A 27759-nucleotide genomic window follows, 5' to 3' on the forward strand; every position below is an offset into this window, starting at 1 on the left:
TGAAACTAATGATGTAGAGCGCTGGTGATCTGTAAAGCGGGCTCGTTAACACACACGTGGTTGAAGAGTGAGAGATTTATCTGCATCTTTGCTCTTAATGCGAGTATGTTACGTGTGGAACATTTATCCACGAACACATTCATTTAACGGCATGATGGGTTGCAAGAACTTCCGCTTTGACTTTCTGAGCTCCTTGAAGTACCTATGTGACTGCGACGTTCGTTTTAAAAATGAACTTTCATACTTTTTGCAAGTTGAGGTTTGTAAATTTTGAATAGATCATTCGTGTTCAGTAGTTAGATATCGGCGTAATGGGTGACTAACACAGTTTATGGACCGTACGATTTTACGCCATTGTCTGCGTCGGTGTATACACTGGAGATTGAACAATGGTAGGTATGGGTGAGAGTACAAGTCGTGTCGGTAACAGTTAACAATTGATGGTTAATAGTTTATATTTAATAATAATAATAATAGTACCACTACTTTTAATTAATTATTGTTAAGTATAGATTTTTTTGGTATAAATGAGTTGAAAGAATTATGTATTACTTATATGTAAGCGAGTCAATGAAACAGTAGTCTCACCAAGCTGATGCAATGATATTGGAATAAACAATATTTTACAGTTGGCTGGAGCCTATTACTGGCTCCTGACCGTTGGAGAAGGGTTGTCTGATTTTTATACATCATGTCATGTTAATTATGTCAACTTAGACATATGCATTGAGGGTGGTAAAAGGAGGGGGGGTTTAGATCACTTTTCACGAAAAATAAAATGGTCATTCATGTTTCATGCAATATGATATAGCCATTTCACAAAATGAAGATAAAAGGTGTTCAATTACCTGTTGGAATAAAGAGTCCTGGGGTCCAGAATGATGATTAGCTAGCCACAGTCATGCCTCTATGTGTAGTCTGGTTTTGAGACACTTACTGGATAATTTTTAAAGGAAGAGAAAACAATAATGGTTCAAGTCACGTTTTGCATTAAAAAAAAAAAAAAAATACAGTTGTTTTGCAATTTCCATGAAAAAAAGGTGATTCATCATTCACAGCTATTTAACCAAATCACATTTCACTGGGGAAAAAACTGTTCCCCTCTATAATAACAATAATTAGTTATTAGTAGTAGTGCTATTAATATTATTATTATTAAATATGAATTATTAACCATAAATTGTTAACTATAATGGACACGACTTGTACCTACACCCACAACCCACAACCATTAGTCAAACTCCATAAACTGTAAGATTTTAAGCTGTTAACTAACAACGCAAAATCTTACAGTGTATAATATACTGACTGGAAGAAATAACGCCTTTAGTTACAGGCATAAAATCTTACATACATAATCACTGACTGGAAGAAATTACACCATTAGTTACTGGTGTAAAATCTTACATATAGACACCACTGACTGGAAGAAATTACACCCTTAGTTACTGGTGTAAAATCTTACTTATTATTGTTACCAACTGGAAAAAATTACACTGTTAGTTACTGGCATATAATCTTGCAGTATAAAGATTACCAACTGGAAGAAATTACGCCATCAGTTACTGGCATAAAATCTTGCAATATTTATTACCAACTGGAAGAAATTATGACGTTAGTTATTGGTGTAAAATCTTACATATAAACTCAACCGACTGGAAGAAATTATGCCATTAGTTACTGGCGTAAAATCTTACAGTATATAGATTACTGACTGGAAGAAATTACTCCATTAGTTACTGTTATAAAATAGTTAAAATAGTGCACATGCTCTGATTGGCCATAAAACCATTTTACATGGGTGTATCTAAACACGGTTTTTGTTCCTCTTTCATTAGTTATTTTATAAAAGAAATGTAAAACTTGATAAGCTGGAAACCACTCCGCTTCGTGTTGTGGTTTCCTATGCTTATCTCATGTTCTCCCAACCTCCTGACTGTTTACATCAGGCTATGTTAACACGGAAACCATTTTACATTTCTTCAGTGTAAAATCTTAAAGTATATATATTACCAACTGGAAGAAATTACGCTGTCAGTAACTGGTGTAAAATCTTACATATAAACATTACCAACTGGAAGTCTAGTTGGTAATGTATGTACTGTAAGGTTTTACGCTAGTAACTAATGATGTAATTTCTGGAACTGACAGAGATGGTGGTGTAAAATCTTACAGTTTATAAACTGTGTTAGTCACATATTACATTGTTATACATATTCCCATTCGTGTTTGCTGTATTGTTATTAAATTGATGATTTCCCATGTTAAGTATAATTTTGCTTTTTTTCCATCTAAATATTTTTTCTACTGTGTTTCTGTTATCATTTTATTTCAGAGCTGGTCTTCTGATGACAAGCAGCTATTATTGCAGAAGTTGGCTGAGGTGTTTCTAATCCAGGATTTGACTCCCTTTCTGGTAAAACACTGCAAACCAATACTGCTGGAAATTCTGGAACGTTGTGCTCAAAACCTTCAGCAAGAATCTTATAGGAACGGTTCTCGTGTAGAAAGATTTTGTTACACTCTCAGTGAGCTGTTAACACTGTCTCATTTGAAAGACTTTGTTTACAGATTTATTAAAACCTGCAGTTTGTTTTCAATAATTTTGGATGAGGAGCAGGTTAACGAGCAAGAAATAGAGAGAATTTTATGTGTATTGAAGACTTGCTACAATCTACTTAGTTATGATTTTGAAACATTTCACAGAATCTGGGAATGGAGTCCTATTTTTAAATTTCTGCAACATAGTCATCCTGGAGTGAGATGGTATGCTTTACATATTATTTCAATTTTAACAGGTATATCAGAACAAATTAAGATTGGTCTGCTGGGTAAACTTTTTACAATTTCAGAGAGAACCTCATTTTTAACACAAGAGTTTACACGTAAGTTGCTTAGTCATGTAAGAGATTGTAGAGATATAAATGATCATCAGAAATTAACTCCAGATTCTATGGATGTCAGTGGTGATAACATCAATGGAGCATCTATCAATAAGGAAGATTTGATTGGCCAATATACAACCCTTTGTGGGGTTATACTGCCATGCCTACCTGGAACATCTAATCTTGTGGACCATTCATTTGTCATGGTACCATCAACAGTATATAATCTTCATCTACTAGTACTATCGGTAGCCACAGGAAATGGTGTATTATTAGAAGGACCTATAGGCTGTGGGAAAACAGCCCTGGTTGAATTTGTGGCCAGAGCAACAGGGAGAACACGCCCACCAGAATTTATGAAGATTCAACTTGGAGATCAGACAGACAGCAAGGTGAGCATGTACCATTACAATTGTACTTTTCTCCACATGAGGTTTTAGTGTGGACTAGGAAATTGTATTGGAGATCTGTAGTAGGCTAACATCTTATCTTAAGAAAGTAGTGATATTCCTACAGTGTGTGGTTTCTTCATGCTCTATAAACCAGGATACTCAAACCCTTTCACTCTCAGTAATGATCAGAAAGGAATTTCTCTCTACCTTATTGTTGCATTATGATAAACATGTGTGACAAAATGAAGTTAAAGGATGAATCAAGGGATTTTGTTCAAAATCAACACCAAATTCTCAGAGCTAATGTTGTAAGAAATGTATAGCAGACATTAAGGACAATTGAAATTGATATCTTGGCCACAGGGGTGTAATCCAATGGCTCATATACAGACTAAGTTACTATTGACCCTATAAAGCTCACTTGTGATTTGGTAAATTAATCATATTAATTTTTCTGGTAGCATGTGTTTCAGCACGCTCTAATGGTAAAGTTTTTCTTTTCAAGTCTTTGTTAGGTACATATGTGTGCACAGACACACCAGGAGAATTTGTATGGCAGGCTGGGCCACTGCTACAGGCTGTACAAGCTGGGTATTGGATTCTCTTGGAGGATATTGACCTGGCTCCTATGGATGTGATCTCAGTGTTAATACCATTGCTGGAATCTCGTACACTGTCCGTGCCAGCACATGGTAATGTTGTGAAGGCATCACCAGAGTTTCAGCTATTTGGCACTCAGAGGTAATATGTTTTGTATTTGTAGTAGGTCAATCTTTACTTGGTTTGAAATTTTTATAACCAGTGTGATGATTATTTTATTTTTATTGTATTTTGTATTAATTTTTTATCTAGGTCATACAGTGGTCATTGTGGATTCAGTTATCATGTTGCTAGTGCTAATTCTGCTATCTTGGAAAAGCTATGGTCAAGAGTTCAGATTGAACCCTTTTCCAAGGAAGAACTAACAGAGGTATCTTGAATGATAAAATGTATCTAACAAACATAATTTAATTTAGTTGTAGAATTTTCAATGTCATTTATAGGCATGAGCACTTCTCAACGAACCTTACAGAGATAAACCTTTTGAACCCTTAACATGTTTCTTCTAAAAGTGATTAACCCTTTAACTCTTAGGTCAAATTTGTAGAATGTGCATACTGATGTTAGGGTGTAAAGGGTTTAAAAGTAAATCACTGAATAGTTTGCAATGTTCAAATTGAGTGTAAGGAAATTCTTATTAATCATTAACTTTAAATAATTTTAGGTGGTTGTCCAGAAGTACCCAGACCTTGAAAATATTGCAACAAAGCTGGTGGATATCTACTGCATGTTATCTGCAGATCCACACCTTGTTTCCAGTGAAGACACAGCAAAGTGCTCCCTTCCTTATGATAAGCGGCAAAGCTCTAGTAGAGATTTAATGAAGTGGTGTAGTAGAATAGCTGTAACAGCTTGTGGTGCACCTACGTTGCTTGATTCGAAAGAGGTTTTCCTTGAAGCTCATGACTGTTTCAGTGCTCCTTTACCAAAAACTTATGATCAAAATTTGATTGATTTAGCAGTTGGTGCCAAGTTAGGCTTGACCAAAGAAAAGATTGAATTTTTCTTCATGAATTACAAACCAAATGTTCATACCTCTCCACTGTCCATGACAGTTGGTAGGGTCACACTGAAAAAGAAAGTTCATGAAAGCCTGGCAATTTGTTTTGGTCAAAATAACCTTTCAAAATTTGCTCATACAAGACATTCTTTAGTGTTGCTTGAGAAAGTTGCAGCTTGTATCAGAAACAGTGAACCTGTTTTACTGGTTGGGGAGACAGGAACTGGGAAAACATCAACAGTACAGTACTTAGCAACACAGTGTGCAGTCAGTTTAAAAGTTGTAAATATGAGCCAGCAAAGTGACAGCTCAGATCTACTTGGTGGTTACAAGCCTGTGGAGATGAAACAGATTGTTGCTCCTGTGAGGGAAAAGTTTGAAATGTTGTTTTGCAAGACATTCTCTAGGAAACAAAATGTGAAGTTCTTGAGTCATGTACAGAGATGCTTTGCTCAACAACAGTGGGAGATCTTGTTTAAGTTAATGATTCATAGTCAAAAAAATGCCACAGAAAGAGTAAAGAAAGGTGAGCTTTGATTGAAATGCGTTCTTGAAATAATCAAACATCTAAGTATTTTATATAAATACAGTGACCTAATCTGGAAAGGGAAACAAAGATGGACAGAGATTAAGTAGCTGTTAGCGAAAACTCACTATAAATTTACATTGGGGGTGGCTTGTTGTGAGCTAGGATCCTATTTACTAGGCTCATAACATTTAACCTTTTTTCAAACTTTTTTCTTTGTAAACTGCAACTGTGTATATGTAGATAAACAAATGGAGAAGCTTTTGGTTGAGTGGCAAGGTCTGATTCAGGACATCCAGCAGTTACAAAAACAGCAGAAAAATGCAGAGAGTGCATTGGCGTTTAGATTTGTGGAAGGAACACTTGTGCAGGCTTTACAAAATGGTGACTGGGTTTTACTGGATGAGATCAATTTGGCCACACCCGAGACACTGGAATGTCTTTGCAGTTTGTTGGAGAGTTCATCTGGATCGGTGGTACTTATGGAAAGAGGGTGAGAACTTTAATTTGCATTCAGAAATAGAATTGATCTAACCTAAGATGGTTAATGCATTCAGTATATGAGTAGGGTGAAAGGGGGGTCCTGCATGATTTCACACACATCAAAAATCAAAATTAACAACACTTCTCAAAAATTGGATAAACAAGGGCTATTGAGCTTTGTCAAACTTTCATAACTATAATTATGTATCTTAGATGCTTTGCTTTTCAGCCAGGCCCTTTTTAATTAATTATCAGCACTAAGCTGTCTCTCTTTCTATATTTATTTTCCTATAGGTTTAAAGGATACATGGTAATAACAACTGAAAGTTTTTATCTTCAGTGGAAGTTTTTATTTTAGCATTGAGAGGTTCATATCCCTTTTGTTTCTGATCCAATTCATCACTTATGAGAAGTAGTTATCATTAAAATAACTGTGATCTTGAATATGGTTTGCTGATTTTAGGGATGTTACTCCTACTGTGAGACATGAAGACTTTCGCCTGTTTGCCTGCATGAATCCAGCTACTGATGTGGGGAAGAAAGATCTGCCTCCAGGAATTAGGAACAGGTTATTGATTTAGAGAGAAATAAAAATGCTTGATTTTATTTAATGAGCTGTTCATGTTTAAGATGGATACTTATTTTTTTAGTCAAGATAACATCTTTCATAGTTGGAAATTTTTAATTCAATACAATGATTGATAAATTCTTTACATCTTTCATAGAATGACCCATGTTTTGGATGTGTCTGTTATCCTGGCAGATTCTGTCAGATTGTTTAACTTTTATATTGGGGATATCTCATAATTAACAGTTTCAAACACATACAAATATGGAAATTGTGATAGTTTAAAAGTTGTTGATGTGGACTGCTCTCTTTCCTTGTTTTGTGATTTCATGTACCCCACATGCATGTTTATGCATTTGATGTCATTTCAATTGACTGTGTAGATTGTTTCTGGTGGTCAAATCACTGATAAAATCAACATTTCTTTTAGTCTTGCTAAGGTGAACTCAGTTATATAATTATGTTTGCTTTTTTCCTTTTCAAGGTTCACAGAAATCTTTGTCAGAGAATTAGAGAGTACAGCAGACCTGAAAACCCTGGTTGTGGATTACTTGCAAGGACTGTCACCCAATTCAGCCATTGTGGATGGAATTGTTAGGTTAGTATGTTAGATTTTGGGTAGCACTGTTACTGTATTAAAGTGTTTTACAGAGGAGTAAAGATATCGATCACTATTGCCAGATTTTACCTCACAGTCAAGCATGAAGCAGAAGAAAAGCTGACTGATGGCACAGGACACAAGCCTCATTACAGGTCAGTATCAATCCAGTTTTTGATCAATAATCTCAAAGTTAAGCTTTTGCTATTTATGTGTTTCACATGGAATCTTTTGATCTCTCAACCTTTTAAAAGTGTCCAATTTATCAATGTATTAACTGTTCAGGTGATTACTGTTCTAAGAACAGTTGACCAACAAGTCAGAATTGCTGCATGTTCAGTAACGTTATATCAATAATTATTGCCTTGTTGTAGTGAAGTCCTTTCCCAATAATAATGTCACTCTTATATTGGACATTACTTTTTCCATTTTCTTTTAGTTTGCGGACTCTGTGCCGTGCTTTGAGATATGCAGCTATAAATCCCCATCAGAATGTTCTGAGGTCTATCTATGAGGTAAGTCACTTTTATCGTACACTGAAACAAAATTTTGGTGACTGCAAGACTGTTATGAAGCCTTTTACTCTCACATTAGATAAACATGAACTTCTTGTAACCTCTTATAACCATACACTATTCAGCAAACAGATGATGAGAATACTCAAACTTATCACCAAACCATCACCAAATTCTCCCAACTGATTTACAGAGAAATGTGTCATAGCTGAAGGGAAGAATTAACAATCAGGTCTTGGCAGTTAAAGGGCTATTGTACTTTGACTTGATGTTTACTGTCGTGGGCTTTCTATGTAGATTAAAGGAGGTGATTTGTAATACAAAATTTTGATTAGAAAGAGGTGGCCTATTCATGAGCACTTTTGGTACTCATACACAGCAACTCAAACCTGAGCTTTTTATCTTTTCTCTTTCTCTCCAAGATCTCACTAGTAATTCTCCTTACTGTCTGCCATACAATTCTTAAGATGTTAGCTCCAAGAATTTGGTATTGGATGAGCTAATAATGCCCAAATTGATATTTCCTTTTTTCATCACTTGTCTGCTTGACTTTTCACATAATTTTTTCCTCTTGTGCAGGGATTCTGTTTGAGTTTTTTGACACAGCTGGATCGTTCATCACACCCCTCTGTCCAGTCTCTCATTAAGCATCACATCCTGGGCCATGTTAATGCTGCCAGTATGTTAAAGCAGCCCTTACCTAAGCCACAAGATTCTGGACACTACCATAATTTTGAAGGATTTTGGATTGCTTTGGGAAGCAAAGAACCTGTGATGTCAAATGAGTATGTCTTAACAGCTTCAGTGAAGGCTAACTTGAAGGATCTTGCTAGGGTTGTATCTGCCAGGTATTTGGTCCATTCTTTATCTGGATTGTTCTTATTAAAGGTACTAAAAGTGTCTGCAAAATAATTTGTTATTAGTAGCAGAGGGACAAGAGGGAAGGTAAATAACTTTAAGTTACACGACACAGTTATTTTTTGCTGTAGCCACCATTTCCAATAAAAAAATTCAATGGAGGAAGGGTGTGAATTTTACTGTATTAACAGGAGAATTTGTGCATCCATTTAGGGCTCCTTCAGCCAGTAATCACTCTAACTTGTGACATTAATGTTTAATTCAGTAGTGAAACTGTCAGGAGAAATACTATGCAATGTACTAGTAGGGGATAAAATGCCAAAAAAGGTTGAGAGAATCAACTATTATATAACTATGTAGCAGTGCTACAGGGTAATCTAGCATTACCAACTGAATTGATAACATAAATTGCCCACCATAAAGAGTTAACCCTTTAACTCCCAGAAGTGATTAACATGTAACTTCTCCCTATGATACCTAAACATTATCCAGCAAACAGGTAGTGAGAATTTTCAAACTCATCAGGTTCAAGCTATTATCTTGATCAAACACAAAATTCTCATAACCAATTTAGTAGGAAATGTGTAGCAGCTAGAGGGAAGAATTAACAGTCAGATCTTGGGAGTTAAAGGGTTAATGGCTGACATTTCAAGCATTACCCTTTGTCAGAGCGATAGATGAAGGGTTAATGCTTGAAACATCAGCCTTTAAACCCTTTATGGTGTCCAGTTTATGTAATCAACTCAGTTAATAATACTAATAAAATTACCCAGTTATACTCTCCCACCAAAGCAGCACCACAGTTTCTCTAGGAACTTGCCCCTTTATTCATCGTGTAGCTGTGTTGTTGATGTTGAGTTCAGGGTGTCCAATCTAGGGTAATGAGGATTTGGGAATTATAAGTCTTTTAGAGAGAAGGCCCCACCTTCATTTCAATGGCCAAGGCTATTTTTTATTCTGTTCGCCAGCTGTCACATTTCTTGTTGAAAATGTACTGGAAGTTAAATGGGCTCACATGTCAGTAGGTTGATGGATATGATAATGATGACAGTAGGAATTGGGGTCAGGATCAGGATCAGCATTTTGATATATGATACAATTTTGTTTCCAGGAAGCTTCCAGTTTTAATTCAGGGAGAAACCTCAGTGGGTAAAACCAGTTTGATTCAGTGGCTGGCTAAGGCATCTGGGAACCATTGTGTTAGAATAAATAATCATGAACACACTGATATCCAAGAATATCTTGGTTGTTACACTTCAGATGAGAATGGCAAATTGGTTTTTAAAGAAGGTAAGACTTGATTTTAATTCTTATTAGGAACCCATATTTTTCATGGTTCCCCACTTGTGATAAATGAGAAGAACAAAAATTGATTTAACTGAAATAAAGGCCAGCAGACTAAGTAGACATTAATGAGTACAACAGTGAACATCACTGACAGTCCTAACAGGCCTTATAATTTTTGTAGGTGTTTTAGTTGATGCCATGAGAAAAGGCCACTGGATCATTTTGGATGAGCTCAATCTGGCCCCTTCAGATGTCTTAGAGGCCCTTAATAGGGTAAGTACTCAATGTTTTAGTATTTGGTCAAGATACCAAACAAATTACTTTAAAACTGAAACAATTATATGAACATGTTCCTGTTTTATTCCAGTGATATACTTTCTGTGATTGTTGAACTGGGGATCATAGACACATAGTAAATGAAATACATTTTAAAGTAATAGCCTTCAAGTAATGTTTCTCAAGAGATTTTGGTGTGAAACTACCAACTTGTAGAAGAATAAATTGACTTGCTAGTTGTTCTTTAATGTCACGCTTGATTATAATAATAACATTGATAATGAAAATAATTTTATACGCATAAGAAGTATTAATATTAATCATGGTATTGCTCAGTCTTTGCGAGAGTATGCAACTTTGTCTGTTTTAATTGACTCATAATATGTCATAATTGGTGGTCTTTGCAAATTTTCTTGAAGAGTCGGTGAGTGAAAATTTTTGCTGAAGTTTGCTCTGTACTTATTTTTCATTTTTTCCCTTTTTGTTATTCTGCAGCTGTTAGATGATAACAGAGAGTTGTTTATTCCAGAAACACAAGAAACAGTTGTAGCTCATCCAATGTTTATGCTCTTTGCTACACAAAATCCTCCTGGACATTATGGTGGAAGAAAGGTTTACCCTAGAATTGTTTAATCTGTTATTTAAACCCAAATGTAGCACCAAATTCATACATTTTGGATGAAGATTCTGTATTGTTCTCTGCGTTGTGTATATTTCTTTCACCACTGAGAGTTAATTTATTTCATTTCATAGGTGTTATCAAGAGCTTTTCGAAATCGCTTTGTAGAACTTCATTTTGATGAGCTTCCCAGCCAGGAACTTGAGGTTATTCTTCATCAGCGCTGTAGATTACCACTGTCTTATGCTAAGAAACTGGTGGCAATAATGCTTGCCTTACAAGTATGTGAGCCACTTAATATTGTAATTAAAACAGGAGATATTTAGGAAGGACAACCATTGACAGTCAGAGAAACACTGTTAAACCAGTGGCCCTTATTAAATGAACTTTAAGAAATCAACTACATCAAACAGTAACATCATTTAATACCCTAACTAGTAGGAAGCAAACCAGTTGGATATGACAAGTGTCACAGAGGAGTTGAATCCAGGACTACTAAGAAAGAAATTCATCCAGTAGTCAGAGCAGGACTTGCACTTGGGACCTCCAGATTGCAATTCTGCTGTTTTCACCTCTTGATCATTGCTTCAATTTACATGATTATCAACAAGATTCTCTTGGCGTCAGTAGCATTAACTTCTATTTTGTCTTTTTACAGGCACGGCGTAGGAGTACCAATGTATTTGCTGGTAAACAGGGCTTTATCACCTTACGAGATTTGTTTCGCTGGGCAGAGAGGTACAGCAAGACTCCTGATGTAGAAGGAAGTGGCTTTTATGACTGGGATCAGCACATTGCAGAGGATGGTAAATATTCATAACATTAAAACATGTGATTCATGAGATGCATATAGCCTCGTCTGTGCTCTGGCAACTTTCCTTAAATTATTTCAGCAAGTTTTCTTTTTTCCTAATTAGACAGATGTGTATTGTTTACAGGTTACATGCTGCTCGCTGGTCGATGCAGAAATCCCTCAGAGTGCAAAGTCATCCAGGAAGTTATTGAAAAGCAAATGAAGCGAAGTTTTGATCCAGATTCTTTGTTTGGGTATCCTTCTTTGCAAAAGCATTCTCACAGGATCTCTAGTCTCATGGAAGAAGTCACAACAGTGCCATTGGAGGGATTCAAACACATTGTCTGGACTTACAGTATGCGTAGGCTTGCTGTCTTGGCTGGAAGAGCCCTTAAGTTTGGAGAACCAGTTTTGCTTGTTGGAGAAACAGGGTATTGTGATGTAGTAGGGGTTGGCTTTAAGTGAAATTGTTAGAGGAGTTGTGGATGCAATTAAAACTAAAATGTGTTATCATTGATGCTGTAACATGAAAACAATTATTGATTTCCATATAATCAGTGACATGTGTCAAATTATGATCTTAGTACCAAAGTTGTATACATACAAACCATTAGACATAAGCAGTGGTTAATTAAGAAGGCCAAGGTAACATACGAGACATGTTTCCATATCTTTTTGAGTACATCCCATCTCTTGTGTATGGCTAGAGGCATTACTACTCCTGGATGTTACCATTCCATCATGGGCTCTTAAAAATGTTTTCAAATTTCCCTGATAACTTACAGTGGAGAGATTTACTGTGAGAGTGAAGTGACATGCCTAAGAAAATGTTACAGTTATCCTGGTTGAGCTTCTAAATGCACCTTTTGATGAGCAGTCCTGCCTGCTGCATCTTGAGGAACAAATCCATGTTCAGTTGCACTCATCACTTTGTGTCAACATATCAAACTCATGGAATCCTTTTTATAGTATCACTGTGTTTGCCTTTCAGCTGTGGTAAGACCACCATTTGCCAACTGTTTGCTGCTCTGTGGAAACAGCAGTTATTTGCTGTTAACTGTCACATGCATTCTGAGTCTGCTGATTTCCTTGGAGGTCTGAGACCTGTGAGACACAGAGGCCAGGAGGAACAGGTTAGAGGCCCTGCTAGCCCCAGTAGTAATGGAAGAATCTACTGCTCTTTCCATATAGCCAAAGCCCATCAAAAGAATTGCTTTAATTTCATAAGTGGAGAACTGGATGATTTATTTTGTTGGTCTATACTCTTTGTTTTTCATAGTCTTAAGTGTCTTTCACTGGGTACAAGTTCATTTAAGCTGCATAAAAGTAAATGCTTTGCATAGATGGATTTTGTTCATGAATAAGACAAGTTATGTTGCATCATTTCAAAGGATGAGCAAGTTACCAAGCTGTTTGAGTGGTGTGATGGACCTCTTGTACAAGCAATGAAAGATGGAGCAATGTTCTTGGTAGATGAGATTTCTTTAGCTGATGACTCGGTGTTAGAGAGACTCAACAGTGTGCTAGAACCTGAGAGGACTTTAGTTCTTGCTGAAAAAGGCAGTGATGGTGGAGATCCTGTTGGAGAAGATGTTGCCATGTTGGTTGCACACGAAGATTTCAAAATCATAGGAACCATGAATCCTGGTGGAGATTTTGGCAAGAAAGAGGTAAGGTGTGTTGGGTCCTTATTAGTATCTGAGCAACTACCCCTCCCATAACCCAACAACAGTCAACTGATAATAAGTTAGGGTTCATGTTGGGTTAGGGGAGGGGTAGGTGGACAGTTGCTCAGATACTGACATTGATCTGATGTTTTTTCTGCAATTTGGCATTAAATATTGGCAATGTTCCTTGCTTGTGCTATGTGTTTATTAAGACATTTAATAATGCATCTTTGAGTGTAAGATGTGGGAAGAATAATTCTTAGAAACACTGTCACTAAAATTGATGTTGGTGATAACAATTCAAAACAGTATTGTATGTCATGGAGGCAGGAACATGGCAGTACATGTGAACTATGCCATGTACATGTATATTTATTGATGACCTCCTAATAAGGTGAAAACTTACAACATAGAAGGAATCTCACAACTGCTTGTCATATCACCACAGCAAATGCCATCAATAGTACAATGGGTAATCTTACTTAAAAATTATCCTCAACTGGCTGTTTCTAGGGATCAGCATCGGGGACAAACAGCACTGATGATAAAATTAGCGAAACAAAACAGCTAGTGAAGTTGTAAATTATAAGGCAGCTTTTACACGCTTGGAAAGTCAAACTATGTTTCTTTTTTTTTTTCTGTTGCAGCTATCTCCAGCCCTTAGGAACAGGTTCACAGAGATTTGGTGCCCACCTTCAGATGCCAGGGCAGACCTGATACAGATAATAGAACACAACATCAAGCCTGGAGTTGTTCTGAAATCAGCCTGTCAAGGTAAGAAGGTCATACTGGATGCCTTCATTTGTGTCATATTTGGTGGCATGGTGCCATGAAGGCCTTCCTTAAGAGGTGCTAGAAAAACGAACACAAAATGTTTTCCTAGCTTGTAAGTTGCCATCTTTAAGGACAAGTATTCTTCTGTTATAGGTACATCAGGAATTGGAGAAGCTATGGTGGACTTCATAGAATGGTTTCATAGCTCAGACTTTGGAAAGAGGTAAGTTCAGTCTTTAATTGTGATCCCACATGTTCATTGCAGGTATTTCAGAAAGAATAAATGGATCACAGGGAAATGTTAAATAACAATTGCCTTGTGTGTTTCAAGAGCTGATAGACCTGTTTTATGGCCTTGTTTGAGGGATGTGAAATAGTTGAGAATATCATATTACATTTTGAAAACGGCAATTACAATAGGAATTATTCCATTTCAAATGAGCTCTCAAGGATATGCTGCATAATATTATCAACAACCAAATATCAGAGATGATATCATCAGCTTGCAATATCGAAATTTTTTGTTATTAATAATAACAATGGTTTAACTTTTTCTCTAGATTTGTAGTGAGCATCAGAGATCTGTTGTCTTGGGTGAATTTTATAAATACATGCAGTTTCTCAACAACTCTGAATGGTGCAGATGAAAATACAGGTGACAAAGTCTTACTCTCATCAGCCTTAGCTTATGTCCATGGTGCCTGCCTTGTTTTTCTGGATGCCTTGGGTGCAGGGTCCAATATCTTGGTTTCATCATCATTATCATCATCAGCCACAATTACATCTGCAACATCAAGTGGTGTAAAAGACGCGTACCAAGCTTGCCTTGAATTTCTGAAGAGACAGGTGGAACAAGACGAAGAGGAAATGCAGTGTTGTGGATATCCTAACAATGCACAAATGAAAAATATCAATGAAAGACCAGATTTTTTTGGTATATGGCCATTTTATATACAAAGAGGTACGCATGGAAATGATTTTTAGTCAGCCTTTTATGTGGATGTGCATGTAAGTGCCATCCAGGAGTAGAAGTGATACTTCTTGGTTATGAAGAGTTAAAGACACAGGGACAGTGATCAGTACAAGCAACCTGCATTTGAAGAGAATTTGAATCAATAATGTCTTCTTTTCCAAGGAAGGACTTGTAATGGCCCTGTGATTTTATCTTCAGTCTGAATTATCTATATCATTTGATACTGAATATTGTAAATGAAATCCTTCTTAGGACCACAACCTCTACCAGAAGATTTTGGTAGCACCTACACCCTCAGCTCACCAACAACTTCACAAAATGCACAGCGTATCTTGCGTGCCCTTCAGTTACCTCGCCCTATTTTGTTGGAAGGGTCTCCTGGAGTTGGCAAAACCAGTCTTGTCCATGCCATTGCTAAGGCATCTGGCCATGAATTGATTAGAATTAACCTTTCTGAGCAAACTGTAAGTAAATTGATTTATCATTGCTGTCTTTTACTAAGTTATTTTTGAGACCTTAATGTTTGATTTCTTCTGTGATGCTGTTTGTAGAAGTATGATGCTATTCATTCATATAGTGGTTAAAGGGTTGATAAGAAAAATGTAGGATATGTTCCTAACTTTGTTTGTTCAATCAGTATCAGCTTCAGGTAGGAAAGTAGTAGCAATTTATGTGTAGATTTGTTTTCTGTATTCAACTTCATGCTCTTTCATTGTTGTTAAAGGATGTGACAGACTTATTTGGATCTGACTTGCCTGTTGAGGGTGGGGAAGCAGGACAGTTTGTATGGAGGGATGGTCCACTCTTGAAGGCACTGAAAGCAGGTTCCTGGATTGTCCTGGATGAGGTATTCTGTTTTGTAATTTTTTGCCTTTTACCTCATGATGACTTCCTTCAGAGACCTAGATTTTCAGGAATTAGATCTGCAAAGCAAGTCTGCAAGTGGGAATAGGGAGGTGATGCAAGGATTGACTTGTAAGAATGAGCCAGCTACAGAGGTATCAGGGCATGATCCTGTTTGGAAACCTTTTATTTAATTCTATTTAAATGACAGGAAGCGCATGTAAATATAGCAAACAAGATGTCTTCAAGCTAGCTTCCAGTGCCCTGACAATTAGGTGGCCAATCTTCACTGACACTAGCTCTGTAGTTTTACTGATATAACTATTATGTAAACCAAAAATCTAATAGGTTTGCATTACATGATTTAATTCAAGCTACATGTATGGTAGCATAATGGTAGAACTTAAGAATAGATTAAACACACATCACCACTTGCATAGTTGGTCACTTAGGTAAATAGTGATGATTTTCTCCCAGGAACTATTGATGACATCCTTGGTTTTGTGTTTCAGCTCAATTTAGCATCACAGTCTGTTCTTGAAGGACTCAATGCATGTCTGGACCACAGAGCAGAGGTGATTCTGTTTTGTGTTATTCTGTTCTCAACTCAGTCAGTGATTTTGTAAGTTAATCTCAGGAAAAAATGTCAATAACTTTTTGTTTAATTTGTTACAGGTTTATATCCCTGAGCTTGGAATGACTTTCAAAGTCCAACCTGACCAGACAAGACTGTTTGCTTGTCAAAATCCTTTAAACCAGGGAGGAGGAAGAAAAGGATTGCCAAAGTCTTTCCTTAACAGGTTCACTCAGGTAAACTGATATTATTCTGTGAAAATGATTTCAATCTCTTTCTTTGACTAAGGATTCTTTATCATCTGCAACATTTTTAACTCAAATGATCAAATATGAATTTTTCCTTACAGTTATTTCTCAAAATATTTCAAGCAGAAAGAGTAATAAGAACATAGAGAAGACAGAAAACGTCAATGGAGGGATATGGTTTGATTTGACACCAAATTCTGAGGACTAAAATTTTATCAAAATGTATGCAGAGATAGGAGATATAAAGACAATTAAAGAGACATTTAGATCTTGGGAGTGGAAGGGCTGTGGTTGTTTATCGTAACCACACATGTTTCTCATTTCCTTCACAGCCCTTTGTTAAATGCCATTGGTTGCTATAACGTGTAAATGCCAGTACATATTAAATGATTAATATTAATGGTTTTCCATCAGGTTTATGTTGAACCACTCTCCAAAGCAGACTTACTGTTCATCACACAAGCTCTTTATCCACAAATAGATCAGCACATCTTGGAAAAGATGGTGACATTCAATCAGCAGGTAGATGCACAGTGTATCACAATATTGTGTTTTAAGCGAAAAAAATGCTGTCAGTTCTTCTTGTAAAAGGCTAATTGGCTGAAGGGATAGTCTTATTTACCAATCATTTGAAAATGTCTACAGAGCCTCATTATTAGCTAAACCTTACCTTTCAGTTTTTAGTTTTTGTTGTTGCTTCCTTTGTTTTAAGGAAGGTTTTGTTATTTTCTTGCTGGCTAGATTCATGAGGAGACTGTTGTGGAAGGAAACTGGGGAAGGAAAGGTGGCCCATGGGAACTTAACTTAAGAGATGTGTTTAGGTGGTGTGATTTGCTCATAAAATACCAGGTATATTTTTATAAGTTTTCTTTCTGTGACCTAATTATAGACACAAAATAGGATATGTTGTCGGCAACATTAAGGCCTGCTTATAAACTCTTTGCTTCCTAGAATTGTGACACTTGGAACCCTGGTCAGTTTGTGCATCTTATTTACTGTGACAGAATGAGGACACTACAAGATAAACAGATGGTAAGACTGGTTTCTGTTTGCTTCTGACAAGAGTAAGTTTACCTTATTAAGCTAAAGTAGGCCTTTTAAAAAAAATTTCCTTAATACATTAATTTAGGAGCAGCAGGATGTGTACATGTATAGTAACTCCTTATTAGGTGTTTATGATAATATTTACAAGCACATACCAGAATTATATTTTTAGAATTGTTTTATGGAGTTAGAATTGCTCTACTTGTGTTTCAGTTTTACTGATAGTTTTAAATGCTTTCCTATCAAAGAAGAAAAAAGAGAGAAAAATGATGGGTCACCCCACTTGTCTCACAGGGGATGATGATTCACTTTGGTGGCAAGCTCCAGCTATAGAGAAACAGCCTGCATTTATTGGATAGGTGTTTATGTATAGGTGCAAATTACACAAAATGTAGTGAAATAATGAAGGTGTGAGAAAGAGGGTTGCATACCACAGAATGATCTTAAGAAAACCTACCATCTTTTCATGTTTTCTTATTTGCTTATGGATGGATTAGGTACTCAAGTTGTTTAAGTCCATATTTGAGAATTCAAGGGAGATTGATAAGATTGGTCCTGTGCAAAAATCATTTTACGTCACACCAGGCTATGTTCAGGTGAGTCTGTAAGGCAAACTATCTACTTTGGCGCAGCACATGAGGATTAACTCAAAGTTCTCCAACAAAAATGATCCCAGATTTGTCTTTACATCTTATTAACAATCCTTTGCTCAAGGTGAAGTAAATGTTGTTGAATAATGCCCATGCTAGGTTGAAGGGATTATTCACTGAGCCTGAGGGGAAGAATTGTTTCAGTATAATTACATTATTACTTTTGAATTCTGTTGTAAATATATACAATATTTTGATGCTAAAACCATTCTGTTTCAGTTGTTCTGATTACTTGTATTAAAGAAAAGAGCCAGTTTCCACAATAATTTAACAGGTTCATTTCATTTAATCAGAAAAAACTTTATATCTTTCTTTTGAAAAGTGGTTACTCCAAACTTAGTAGCATCTTTTGGGATCCAGGGAATTGAATATTTTTTTCACATTTATCAGTTCCTTGGTAACACTGATGAAACACAATTTTGAAATTTAGCACTCCTGATCTAATCACCTCATGTGAGGTGATTATAGTGAGGTGTAATGCATTCCTTGACCAATCAGAGCATGTGTGAGCATCTCTATAATCACTGGTTGGAGCAATGATATTATACTTATGATTATTACTGCTCTCTTGAAAGGTTGGCCATTCATGGCTTCCAAGGTGTTCCTTAATGAACCAGTCCCCAAATGGTGAAAGGCCCTTACAATTGCTTCATCATTGTCTGCCAGCCATGGAGTCACTCATAACCTGTCTAGACATGAACTGGATGGCTGTACTGGTGAGTATCAATGCACCACATGGATAGTCCTTAGAATAGTGTTCAGGAAAGTGCTATATTTTGGGACAAGACTTTTAATTTGACATTCCAATTCATTTTTGTCCCACAATTTCGAGGCAGGCTCTCTTGTTTCTGTTTAATTTCAGTTGCCTTTTAGTACAGTAATGTAATATTACTGAAATTTTGAAACTGAAAAAAAGTCAGGGGAAAAAAGTAACACATACAATTCTACATTTGTTTGTTGCAGGACATTCTTGTGGTGGAAGTTTTCCATTCCCCAGTGACAAAAGATGTTTGTTGTATGTGATGTGTGAAACATGTTTTTAAACATAACAAGTTGTGCCCAAAATTTGTCTTTTTCGTTAACTAGGTTGGTCCAAGATCTTGTGGAAAGACATCCCTAGTCCATCTAGTTGCCCAACTGACAGGAAATAGACTTGAAGTGATGGCCATGAATAGTGCCATGGACACCACTGAACTTCTGGGGGGATTTGAACAGGTACAACATAGTGTTAAAAAATCTGGAATTCAGCATGCTATTTACCAAGTAGGCAAGGTAGCATGAAAGTTGCTTTTCCAGCAGGGAGATATACTTACCTTTGACAACCATATGTTTTTTCAAACTCTATTTTTATTTACAGTAATTTCCAACATCATCCTTTTGTTCCATTAAGTTAAACTGGTCCTAGATAAAAATAATGAAAGGTTTGCTTGGCGGGGATGTAACAACTTTTAGTGTGTGTGGTTTTCTCCATTTATGAAGAGACATAGGAGCGAGTGATGGTAATTTTCATAATTTTTGCTCAGGCTTAATTTTTTTGCTCACAGGCTGATCTCGACAGACATTTGAGAGATATTATAGATGAAACCAAGCGGCTTATCCCTACCATAATAAAAGAGATTTTGATCTGCAATGATCAGATGAGTACATGTTTGCAAGAAATATCGTCTCTGTATAAGCTGTGGTCATCCTTCTCAAGTAACAACTCTGAAGGTATACAGACAGAAATTATGTGACTACTAGGGAAATAAAACATTTTGGAAAGGCTGTCATGCAAACGTGTGTGAGGCTGCTGCACATTTCCAAATGGGGTTTGTGGGCAATGTTAAATTACTGTGGCTTGAATTGTATTTTTTTTGTCTTTTCCCAAATGAAGTAGAATCAGGCATGATTTTGCATTTTCATTTCTTCTCCCTTTATCCCACAAAGGTATCAAGAAGTAAACTTGTTCAACATTAAACTAACATAATATTACCCTTAAAGTATTATTGCCTTACATGAAGAACATTAATTGAGCTCACCATTCTGTGAAAAGTAATTTACTTCATATGGTATTGTCCAGGGGATCAAGGATGGAGATGGTAATGGAGAGGGATGTCTATTGGGACTGTGCAGAGATATAACAACTATACTTGACCTACCACCTGTTTAAATAAAAGTTTTCCTATGAACTTTCTTTCCATATTGTAATTACCTTCACTGAGGCTAATGGTATTTTTTATCTTTTGCACAGTTTCTGAAGATGAAAACGCTGCAATGCTATCTCACAAGAGACTGGATGACTTGAAACATCTCCTTACAAAAGTCCAGGAGATCTGTAGTAGCTATGAATTTGATTCTTCAGATGCAGGTTTGTTCTATCCCTTTGTAGTTTCTTTTGATAGCTCTTGTTTATGGGGTCTCATCATGTACTCATTTGCTGGTTGCTCCAGGGCTTAGTTTAAATGTTCCCTGTTGGAACCTTTTAATCATGTTGCACGTAGACTAACACATAATGATGCTGATGATGTTTTGACTGCATTGCTTGTTGAGACAATTTTCTGGGAACCTTGGCCATGTCTGGCCATTGATGACAGGCTAGGTTTTTAATCCACTCGGAGTTTGCAAATGAAATCTAGTTAAATCATGGATGCCATCTGCACACAATGAACATCTTGACACCAAATTACTAAAGATGAACAAACTTATATTCTGTGCAAACTGTACCAAATGATGTCACCCTTGGTTGTCAAGTTTCTCAAACCTTTTGTGCTGGAACTTAAACTTACAAAGGCAAAGTCTTCTCTTGAACCAATAGGCTACACAGCCTGAGCTAACCTCTTCACCTTAAAGGAACTAGGAGTTTTTTAGTCCATGGCAGGTCTTCCCCCAGCATTTTGTCACATTCCTTGACAGAAGCTAATACTCTTTTATAGTCCTGGGTGTGGAGAGGCTCTACATGAGGAAAGTATCTTGTCAAAAACACAATATAATGGTCAGGGGTGAAATGCACAGTGGGCTTATCTCTAGGCCAGTGGTTATGCAAGGGCTTAATAGTTGGTTGATATTTTCTTTTTTATGTAGTTAACATCATGGAGATGGTTCAGTCCTTACAAAAGAAACTCAGAGCCAACAAGGACAGTTCCCACTGTGGTGGGCAGTTTGAATGGGTTGATGGACAACTTGTGGAAGCCCTCAAGTCTGGTTACTGGCTTCTGATAGACAATGTTAACTTCTGCAGGTAACAGAAATAATTGTATGAAAATAAGAATTTGGCTGTTCTTCACCTGCTAATCCCTAAGCAAATTGAAACATAGCATCTCTGGGTGTATATTCTGTCAAGCAACCACTAAATATCCTATCTAATGTTGATGGTTGGTGAATGTAAGGAAAGCCAGGAGTTGAACAATTTCACTTTCATGTTAACTTCGAGAGTTTTTTACTTTTGTTAACTTTCACTTGTTTTCTCGTTCCAGTCCATCTGTCCTGGACAGACTGAATGCTCTGTTGGAACCTGGAGGTGTCTTAACCATCGATGAAAGAGGGGTTATTGATGGCCAAATCCCCTCCATCAAGCCACATCCCAATTTCAGGTTAGATTGTATTTATCATACACATGCTTTGTATTTACCAGAAAGCTGTTGCATTTCTTGTGATTTGCCATGTGGGTTTTTGTCTCTTTTCAGGTTGATTCTTGCCATGGATCCAAGATATGGTGAGATCTCAAGAGCAATGCGCAATAGAGGAGTGGAAATTTTCATGTTGGGAGAGGTATGTTAAAATTGAGATTAAACATGATGACCAGTTGGAGGTGTGGTAGTCCATGGGTGTGCCATGCAAGACATTTAAAATAGAGAGGTCCACTTTTTGGCCTTGTTTCAGGGACCTTGGAATATGAATTGACTGGGCAGTCTTCCAAAATTTCAGGAGTTATTAGTGTTAGATTAACAACTCATCCAAGAAGTGGGGTAGCAATGTCTTGAATGGCTTAATGCAAACAGTTCCTGTAGTAAGACCAACTATCTAGTCTCAGACTAAATATGAGGCTGGACACAACAATAATCAGCAGGACTCTTTTAAAAAATGAATGGCTGTAAAACTTTTCTCCTTGAAAGCATGGAAAAAGTTTTCACACCAGCACCACTACTGTTTTCTTGAAGTTTTCTGAAGTACACTCTTGCCTTTTGTAAGGAGGATGATGAGAAATATGATGACTGTGATTACCAAATGATGCTTAATGGCCTTGGTATTGAAGACAAAAGAATATGTGATTGTCTTGTAGCTTTTCACACAGAGAAAGGAGGTAGGCTTCATCTCATATAATGTATAGTTTAAAAAAAGTAAAGCCTTTATACAGGCCCAAGTGGCCCATGGGGCCAGTGCTTAACTCTGGTTTCCTTAGCATGAAGCAGCTAGGAGTATTGCTACTCCCCCTTGGATGGGATGCTAGTCCATTGCAGGGTTACCCCCAGCATATTTGCTGGTACCCATTTGTGCACCTGGGTGAAGAGAAGCACTGTGAGAGTAAAGTGTCTTGCTTAAGAACACAACACAATGACCCCGGCCAGGGTTCAAACCCGGACCACTTGATCTGGGGTTGAGCACACTAACCATGAGGCCACCATGCCTCCACCAATGTGTAGTTTAGTTCTACCTTAAATGTTAAGAGAATTATGTGTTGGTGATTCACATAAGTGAAGTTGGAAGGTCCGAGATATGGTACCTCATAGGCACTCAGAAGCTTCCCTCTGTTCCTCGTTTGGGACATCAGTATTTAAAAACGCAGGAAAGTACATCAGTATTTAAAAACGCAGGAAGGTACATCAGTATTTAAAAACGCAGGGAGATGTCATTAGCCCTTTAACTCCCAGGATCCAATTGTTAATTCTCCCCTCTGGCTGCAACACATTTCTTTGTAGGTTAGTTTTGAGGATTTGATGGTAGATCAAGATAACAACTTTTACCTGATAAGTTTGAATATTCTCATCACCTGTTTGCTTAATAATGTATGGATATTATAGGGAGAATTTACATGTTAATCACTTCTAGGAGTTCAAGGATTAAAAAGAACTGTCAAAGAACTTATTGGCTGTGTTCCTCTTTAAGGTTCTTTCTTGGATATGCTTCATGCAGCCTCACTAACAAAGCAACTCCTTCAGGGAGGAAGTGAAGAATTATCTGCTGTTGCAACTTCTCTGAATCAAGTTTACGCCAGAAATCAAACTTCTGTGCAAAACAAACAGGTATTAATCTTTAAGAGGAATAAGTGCTAACTCTGTAGTATTTGATAAGGCAAATAACAATTTTTTGTGTGGTACATGAATTTTTCAGTGGCTTTTCATAAATATGACTCTCAATTTTGATCAATGTCTGGGTCATTATCTTATCATCACTTTGGATTGTAGCGGAGCTCGCAGAGCGTAGCCCCATAATGATACAAAATAGTAGTAACCCATCAAGCCGAAAAATGGTTGTAATTAATCTTGTAATCAAAAGATGTGAATCAAAGAAATTCCAAACCTATCAAACTATTGGCAGTTCCAAGTGGGTAAAGAAAATTGTTAATCGCCAGGAAGTCTTGAATTGGTAGACAAGTGTTATTATATTTCCAGGCACCTAAGATGGTCTCAGAAAGAAATTTATAGTTTACAGTGAGTGCTAATGGGTAAAAAGATACAGGCCTTTGCTTAGAAGCTTGCTGATGCTGATGAGGCAACTTATTAAACAATCTCGGTTGCTTGGATGTTTAGTTCTTTAGATAAAGTAAAGAATATTGTGTCTTTCATCTGCGACAATGATTTGTTGTTTTCAGGATGTCAAAGACCTTATCGGCAAGCACACTAAAAATTTGGGAAGTGCCGTCCATTTTGAATCTACTATACTGCACTTTCCATCGGCTCAAGAATATCATGCAAACTCTGTTGTGTCAACAATCAAACAACAGTCCTTGCCATTGTTGCACATTCTCCAGAATGGCACATCTGTGCATCAGGTGGAGTCTGCTGTGCTGTTGTTTTTGGAAAGAGCATCACATTATGACTGGACGTCTAGGCTGGGTTATTTGCAGTCAGTGGTGGATGTGCTTTGTGCTAAGAAGTTATGTTCCTGTCATCTAGGAGATGTTGCCTCACTCTTGAAATCCTACCTGAAGAGTTTTGGTGTAATTTATAGCAGTCAACTTATGGATAAACTCAGAATTGGGTTCAACGATATCCAGTCCACACGATTTGGTAGGTAGCAAAATGAAGTATACATTTATCAGGGGGAATCAAGGCAAAACGTATCAGTTCTAGAGGCTAGTGCTGTCACAGGGGTATCCCAATTTCTGTGGAATGACCGTGAGAGCCATTGAGAATGACATGCACACAGGTCCCAGTCTCCAGTGCAATCAGTAGGCCATTTCCGATTTACCTTTGGCCTCATTTTCAGAGCGAGTCGTGGTGCTCATCCTTTGATATGATTATAACTTTTCATTCACTTGTAAATTAAACTCATTTTCATACGAATGGTCGAGCACCAGGCCTCGTTTTGAAAAAGAGGCGAAAGGTAATTCGGAAATGGCCTATTGGAACTCAATGGATACCCCCCAATTATCTCTGGTTATTAAGAGTATAGTTCATCATATTTTCCTTGCAGACCTAAGTTGTAAAAAGTTCCTTTGACGTTTCCTTTTATGTATTTTTGTACATATTATGCATCATGGTTTGATTTGAACATGAGTTAAACAATTATGATTGGGTACTTTACAGATTTCCGCATGCTTGAACATCTCCCTTATGACCTTAGACAGAACACAGATCTTTTCAATCATCTAAGACAGTTTCCAGTTAATACTGCACCATTGGAAAGGGCTTCAGGCTTGGCAAACAGGTACCTCTATTCGCTTGAAATTAACTTTAACAGTAACTTACTTACTTACCGCCCGTCACACCTCTTGACTCTTTAGTATGTTCTGCCCCAGTCTCTGACCAAAAAAAAAAAACTTGCATAATTATTGATTATCTGTGGTAACCTCACAAACCAACCTTTCAGTAGAAGTAGGATTGTGGGCTTCCGTACATTTTTCAGAGAGCTGGGAAGGTGTAATTTTGTAACGTATTTGTTCATCACTTCTGCCAATAGTTCATTCATGTGGCTGCACTGTCTTGAGAGAAAATTGATATATTTTAAGTTACAGTGAGAAAAGATGTAGTGCAGGTAAACTTGTGATGATTTCTTTGTATAACTTCTTGTTTTGACGATCTTTTTGTAGGTTGTCTTTGTTGGAAGCTAAAGCCAGACAGTGTTATTCTTTTGAAGAAAAGATTCATTCATCTGGAACTTTACAGAGCGGGAATTTGATTCAGCTTTGTAACGCTTTTCATGCTGGTAGGAGTATTGATAATGAGAGATAACATTGCTGTGGTCTCTTTTGTAAGATTCTCTGACAACCTTTGATTTAATCTTTCATTTTAATTACAGTGTTATTATACGCTGCCAGATATCTTTCAACTATTCCGAAAGCTCTACTCACTGTTCGTGTCTTTGTAGGTCAGTTGCCGTTAGAATCGCTTCCCCACCCAGTTGTGGTACATATGTTACCCTTCTTTAAATTGCTGGGCTCTGTTATGGACAGTTGTATCCATCAAGGAGAAACTTTCAGTGACAGCAACTACTGGATGGTAAAATCTTTTGTTAATTAAACTCAACAGAACAGCTCTTTTGATTCCACAAAGTAACTAACAGTAAGAAACCTGATTTACAGCAGTAGCGTTCTTCAGTCAATGTGCGTTGTATTTCTTCACCACAAGTGATGCTATCCCAGGATATATTCCGCAAGAGGAAATCAATTAGGGGTCCTAATTTCGTTTCACGCGTCACGTGTACTTTAAACAGTATTTCACGCGTCACGAATTTAAAACGAAAAACTTCAAATCTCACTTTACCTTGCCTTTTGTTAATCCTTTAACTCCCAAGATCTGATAGTTAATTCTCCCCTGTAGCTGCCACGCATCTCCTTGTAAATAAGTTATGAGAACTTGGTGCTAGATCAAGATAGCAGCTTCTACCTGATAAGTTTGAATATTCTCTTTACCTGTTTACTGAATAATGTATGGATATTGTAGGGAGAAGTTTTATGTGAATCACTTCTGGGAGTTAAAGGGTTAAAGTTCACGCGTCACGTATCAACTTTGAGCTTAATAACGCGTTACGTATAAACCCTTAGCCATCCTATTGCAGTAACCACATGTTGCCAAGACAGATCTAAAGATAACCATAACATGCAATAATCATTTAGCATTGGCTCGATGATCACTCTGACTGTAACAACTGTTGCTATCAAAACTGAATTGACACTACTTGACACAGTGTCATATATTGGATGTTTACAATGGTATCTCTCTGTTAGGATGTTATGGTAGTGTTTAATAAGTTCTGTTTTCTGGTTCTTTAACCCTTGATTTACAGAAAATTTAATTCCTATTCTACCACAGGTGGTGGAAGGACTTACTTGGTTGGACAGGCTGTGGACCATGTGCGAGAAACAAACCAGACACAATTTCTCACTCTCGTTTCTCTCCCTTCATTGGACCTGGGTTGAACAGTACACATTACATTCTGTTCAAACAGCGTTTGGCAAATTTACTGACAGGTAACGGCTATCACCTAACTTTCAAGGTTAGGGTTTTAAAGGGCAGTTGGAGAGTAGCACAATTATTTCCAATCACTGTTGATTCATGATTTACTAATTCGTTTAAGTTCTCTTTTTTCAAAAGCAAACAAAACTAAGTGACATGTTATGAACTGAAGACACGTGTTAACATTATCATCATAGATTGATTCTTCCCCTTGGTTGTTTATTTATTTATTATAAGGTTGGTGATTTGAGTGCTCTCTGAATAATTGTTGGAAATATTTGATTTGGCAAGAGGTACAGATTTTTGTTCTGGACTTAGTCTACCAAAGCTTGTGGCTGTAATGTGAGCTTTGAAAGACAGAAAAATTGAATGGCCTGTTTTGCATGCAATTCTTTTTGTGATATACCTGCAGAGAATTACCAGAAGAGCTTGTTACAGTTGTAAATCACCTGCAAACGGTTCTAGCCACAGACAGGAGAGTGACTGAAGCCTACTTGCGAATCCTGGTTGCCTTTGGGCATCCTGCACCATTTAAATCAAGAAGTGCCTTTATGGTCTGGGTAAGCTATTTTGATTCGGTTTAAATATTTGCTAAATAACAATTAGATAACTCAGGCGATTCAAATATGGTGAGCGAGGCGCCAACCAAATTGTACCGTTTTGATGGAATGCTGGGAGATTTCTACTAATAGCAAAGAGCGACGACTGCCCAATAGTGAGTGCATCGGACTTGACATCTATCGAAAGGCTCAGGTCTTAGCTTCCATTGAGTTTTACCGAGTGTTATATCTCTCAGCTAGTACGTGCGCTATGATTGGTCAATTTGGCGGCCGCATTTCATTTGCACAGCCTGCAAAATTGTTTGAACTGAAATCTTGCCGCCCTATTTGAACCCAAACATGCAATAAATATCTTACTAATCTGGTTTTCTTGGTTTGTACCGTAAGTTATGGAACCTTGTTCTTCCGCTCGGATTTATGGCCTGCGCGCGT

General features: G+C 37.1%; 1 protein-coding gene across 3 annotated transcripts in view; it reads left to right on the top strand.

Annotated features, from left to right (window-relative positions):
- Positions 1 to 52: 52 nt before the first annotated feature.
- LOC113676437 (midasin) overlaps positions 53 to 27759 on the top strand; it is a 60535-nt gene continuing 32828 nt past the window's right edge. For all 3 annotated transcript variants that reach the window (XM_089214762.1, XM_089214765.1, XM_089214764.1), the window contains exons 1-45: positions 53 to 259; positions 2336 to 3277; positions 3783 to 4018; positions 4130 to 4247; positions 4542 to 5403; positions 5647 to 5896; positions 6350 to 6454; positions 6939 to 7052; positions 7136 to 7207; positions 7492 to 7567; positions 8147 to 8415; positions 9537 to 9715; positions 9894 to 9985; positions 10484 to 10600; positions 10742 to 10888; positions 11266 to 11413; positions 11546 to 11831; positions 12392 to 12533; positions 12792 to 13070; positions 13715 to 13841; positions 13995 to 14064; positions 14402 to 14802; positions 15067 to 15278; positions 15539 to 15661; positions 16170 to 16232; positions 16333 to 16467; positions 16894 to 17001; positions 17221 to 17328; positions 17431 to 17511; positions 18021 to 18119; positions 18749 to 18889; positions 19260 to 19388; positions 19718 to 19883; positions 20404 to 20520; positions 21234 to 21390; positions 21626 to 21742; positions 21836 to 21920; positions 22341 to 22452; positions 23256 to 23392; positions 23962 to 24379; positions 24899 to 25019; positions 25402 to 25517; positions 25680 to 25810; positions 26624 to 26781; positions 27180 to 27327. In XM_089214762.1, the coding sequence (XP_089070888.1) occupies positions 98 to 259; positions 2336 to 3277; positions 3783 to 4018; positions 4130 to 4247; positions 4542 to 5403; positions 5647 to 5896; positions 6350 to 6454; positions 6939 to 7052; positions 7136 to 7207; positions 7492 to 7567; positions 8147 to 8415; positions 9537 to 9715; positions 9894 to 9985; positions 10484 to 10600; positions 10742 to 10888; positions 11266 to 11413; positions 11546 to 11831; positions 12392 to 12533; positions 12792 to 13070; positions 13715 to 13841; positions 13995 to 14064; positions 14402 to 14802; positions 15067 to 15278; positions 15539 to 15661; positions 16170 to 16232; positions 16333 to 16467; positions 16894 to 17001; positions 17221 to 17328; positions 17431 to 17511; positions 18021 to 18119; positions 18749 to 18889; positions 19260 to 19388; positions 19718 to 19883; positions 20404 to 20520; positions 21234 to 21390; positions 21626 to 21742; positions 21836 to 21920; positions 22341 to 22452; positions 23256 to 23392; positions 23962 to 24379; positions 24899 to 25019; positions 25402 to 25517; positions 25680 to 25810; positions 26624 to 26781; positions 27180 to 27327 (8376 nt within the window). In that variant the 5' untranslated portion in view covers positions 53 to 97. The remainder of the gene's footprint in view (positions 260 to 2335; positions 3278 to 3782; positions 4019 to 4129; positions 4248 to 4541; positions 5404 to 5646; positions 5897 to 6349; positions 6455 to 6938; positions 7053 to 7135; positions 7208 to 7491; positions 7568 to 8146; positions 8416 to 9536; positions 9716 to 9893; positions 9986 to 10483; positions 10601 to 10741; positions 10889 to 11265; positions 11414 to 11545; positions 11832 to 12391; positions 12534 to 12791; positions 13071 to 13714; positions 13842 to 13994; positions 14065 to 14401; positions 14803 to 15066; positions 15279 to 15538; positions 15662 to 16169; positions 16233 to 16332; positions 16468 to 16893; positions 17002 to 17220; positions 17329 to 17430; positions 17512 to 18020; positions 18120 to 18748; positions 18890 to 19259; positions 19389 to 19717; positions 19884 to 20403; positions 20521 to 21233; positions 21391 to 21625; positions 21743 to 21835; positions 21921 to 22340; positions 22453 to 23255; positions 23393 to 23961; positions 24380 to 24898; positions 25020 to 25401; positions 25518 to 25679; positions 25811 to 26623; positions 26782 to 27179; positions 27328 to 27759) is intronic.

Source organism: Pocillopora damicornis, chromosome 8 (assembly GCF_964200805.1).
Source record: "Pocillopora damicornis chromosome 8, jaPocDami1.2, whole genome shotgun sequence".
In the NCBI taxonomy this organism is placed as follows: Eukaryota; Metazoa; Cnidaria; class Anthozoa; order Scleractinia; family Pocilloporidae; genus Pocillopora; species Pocillopora damicornis.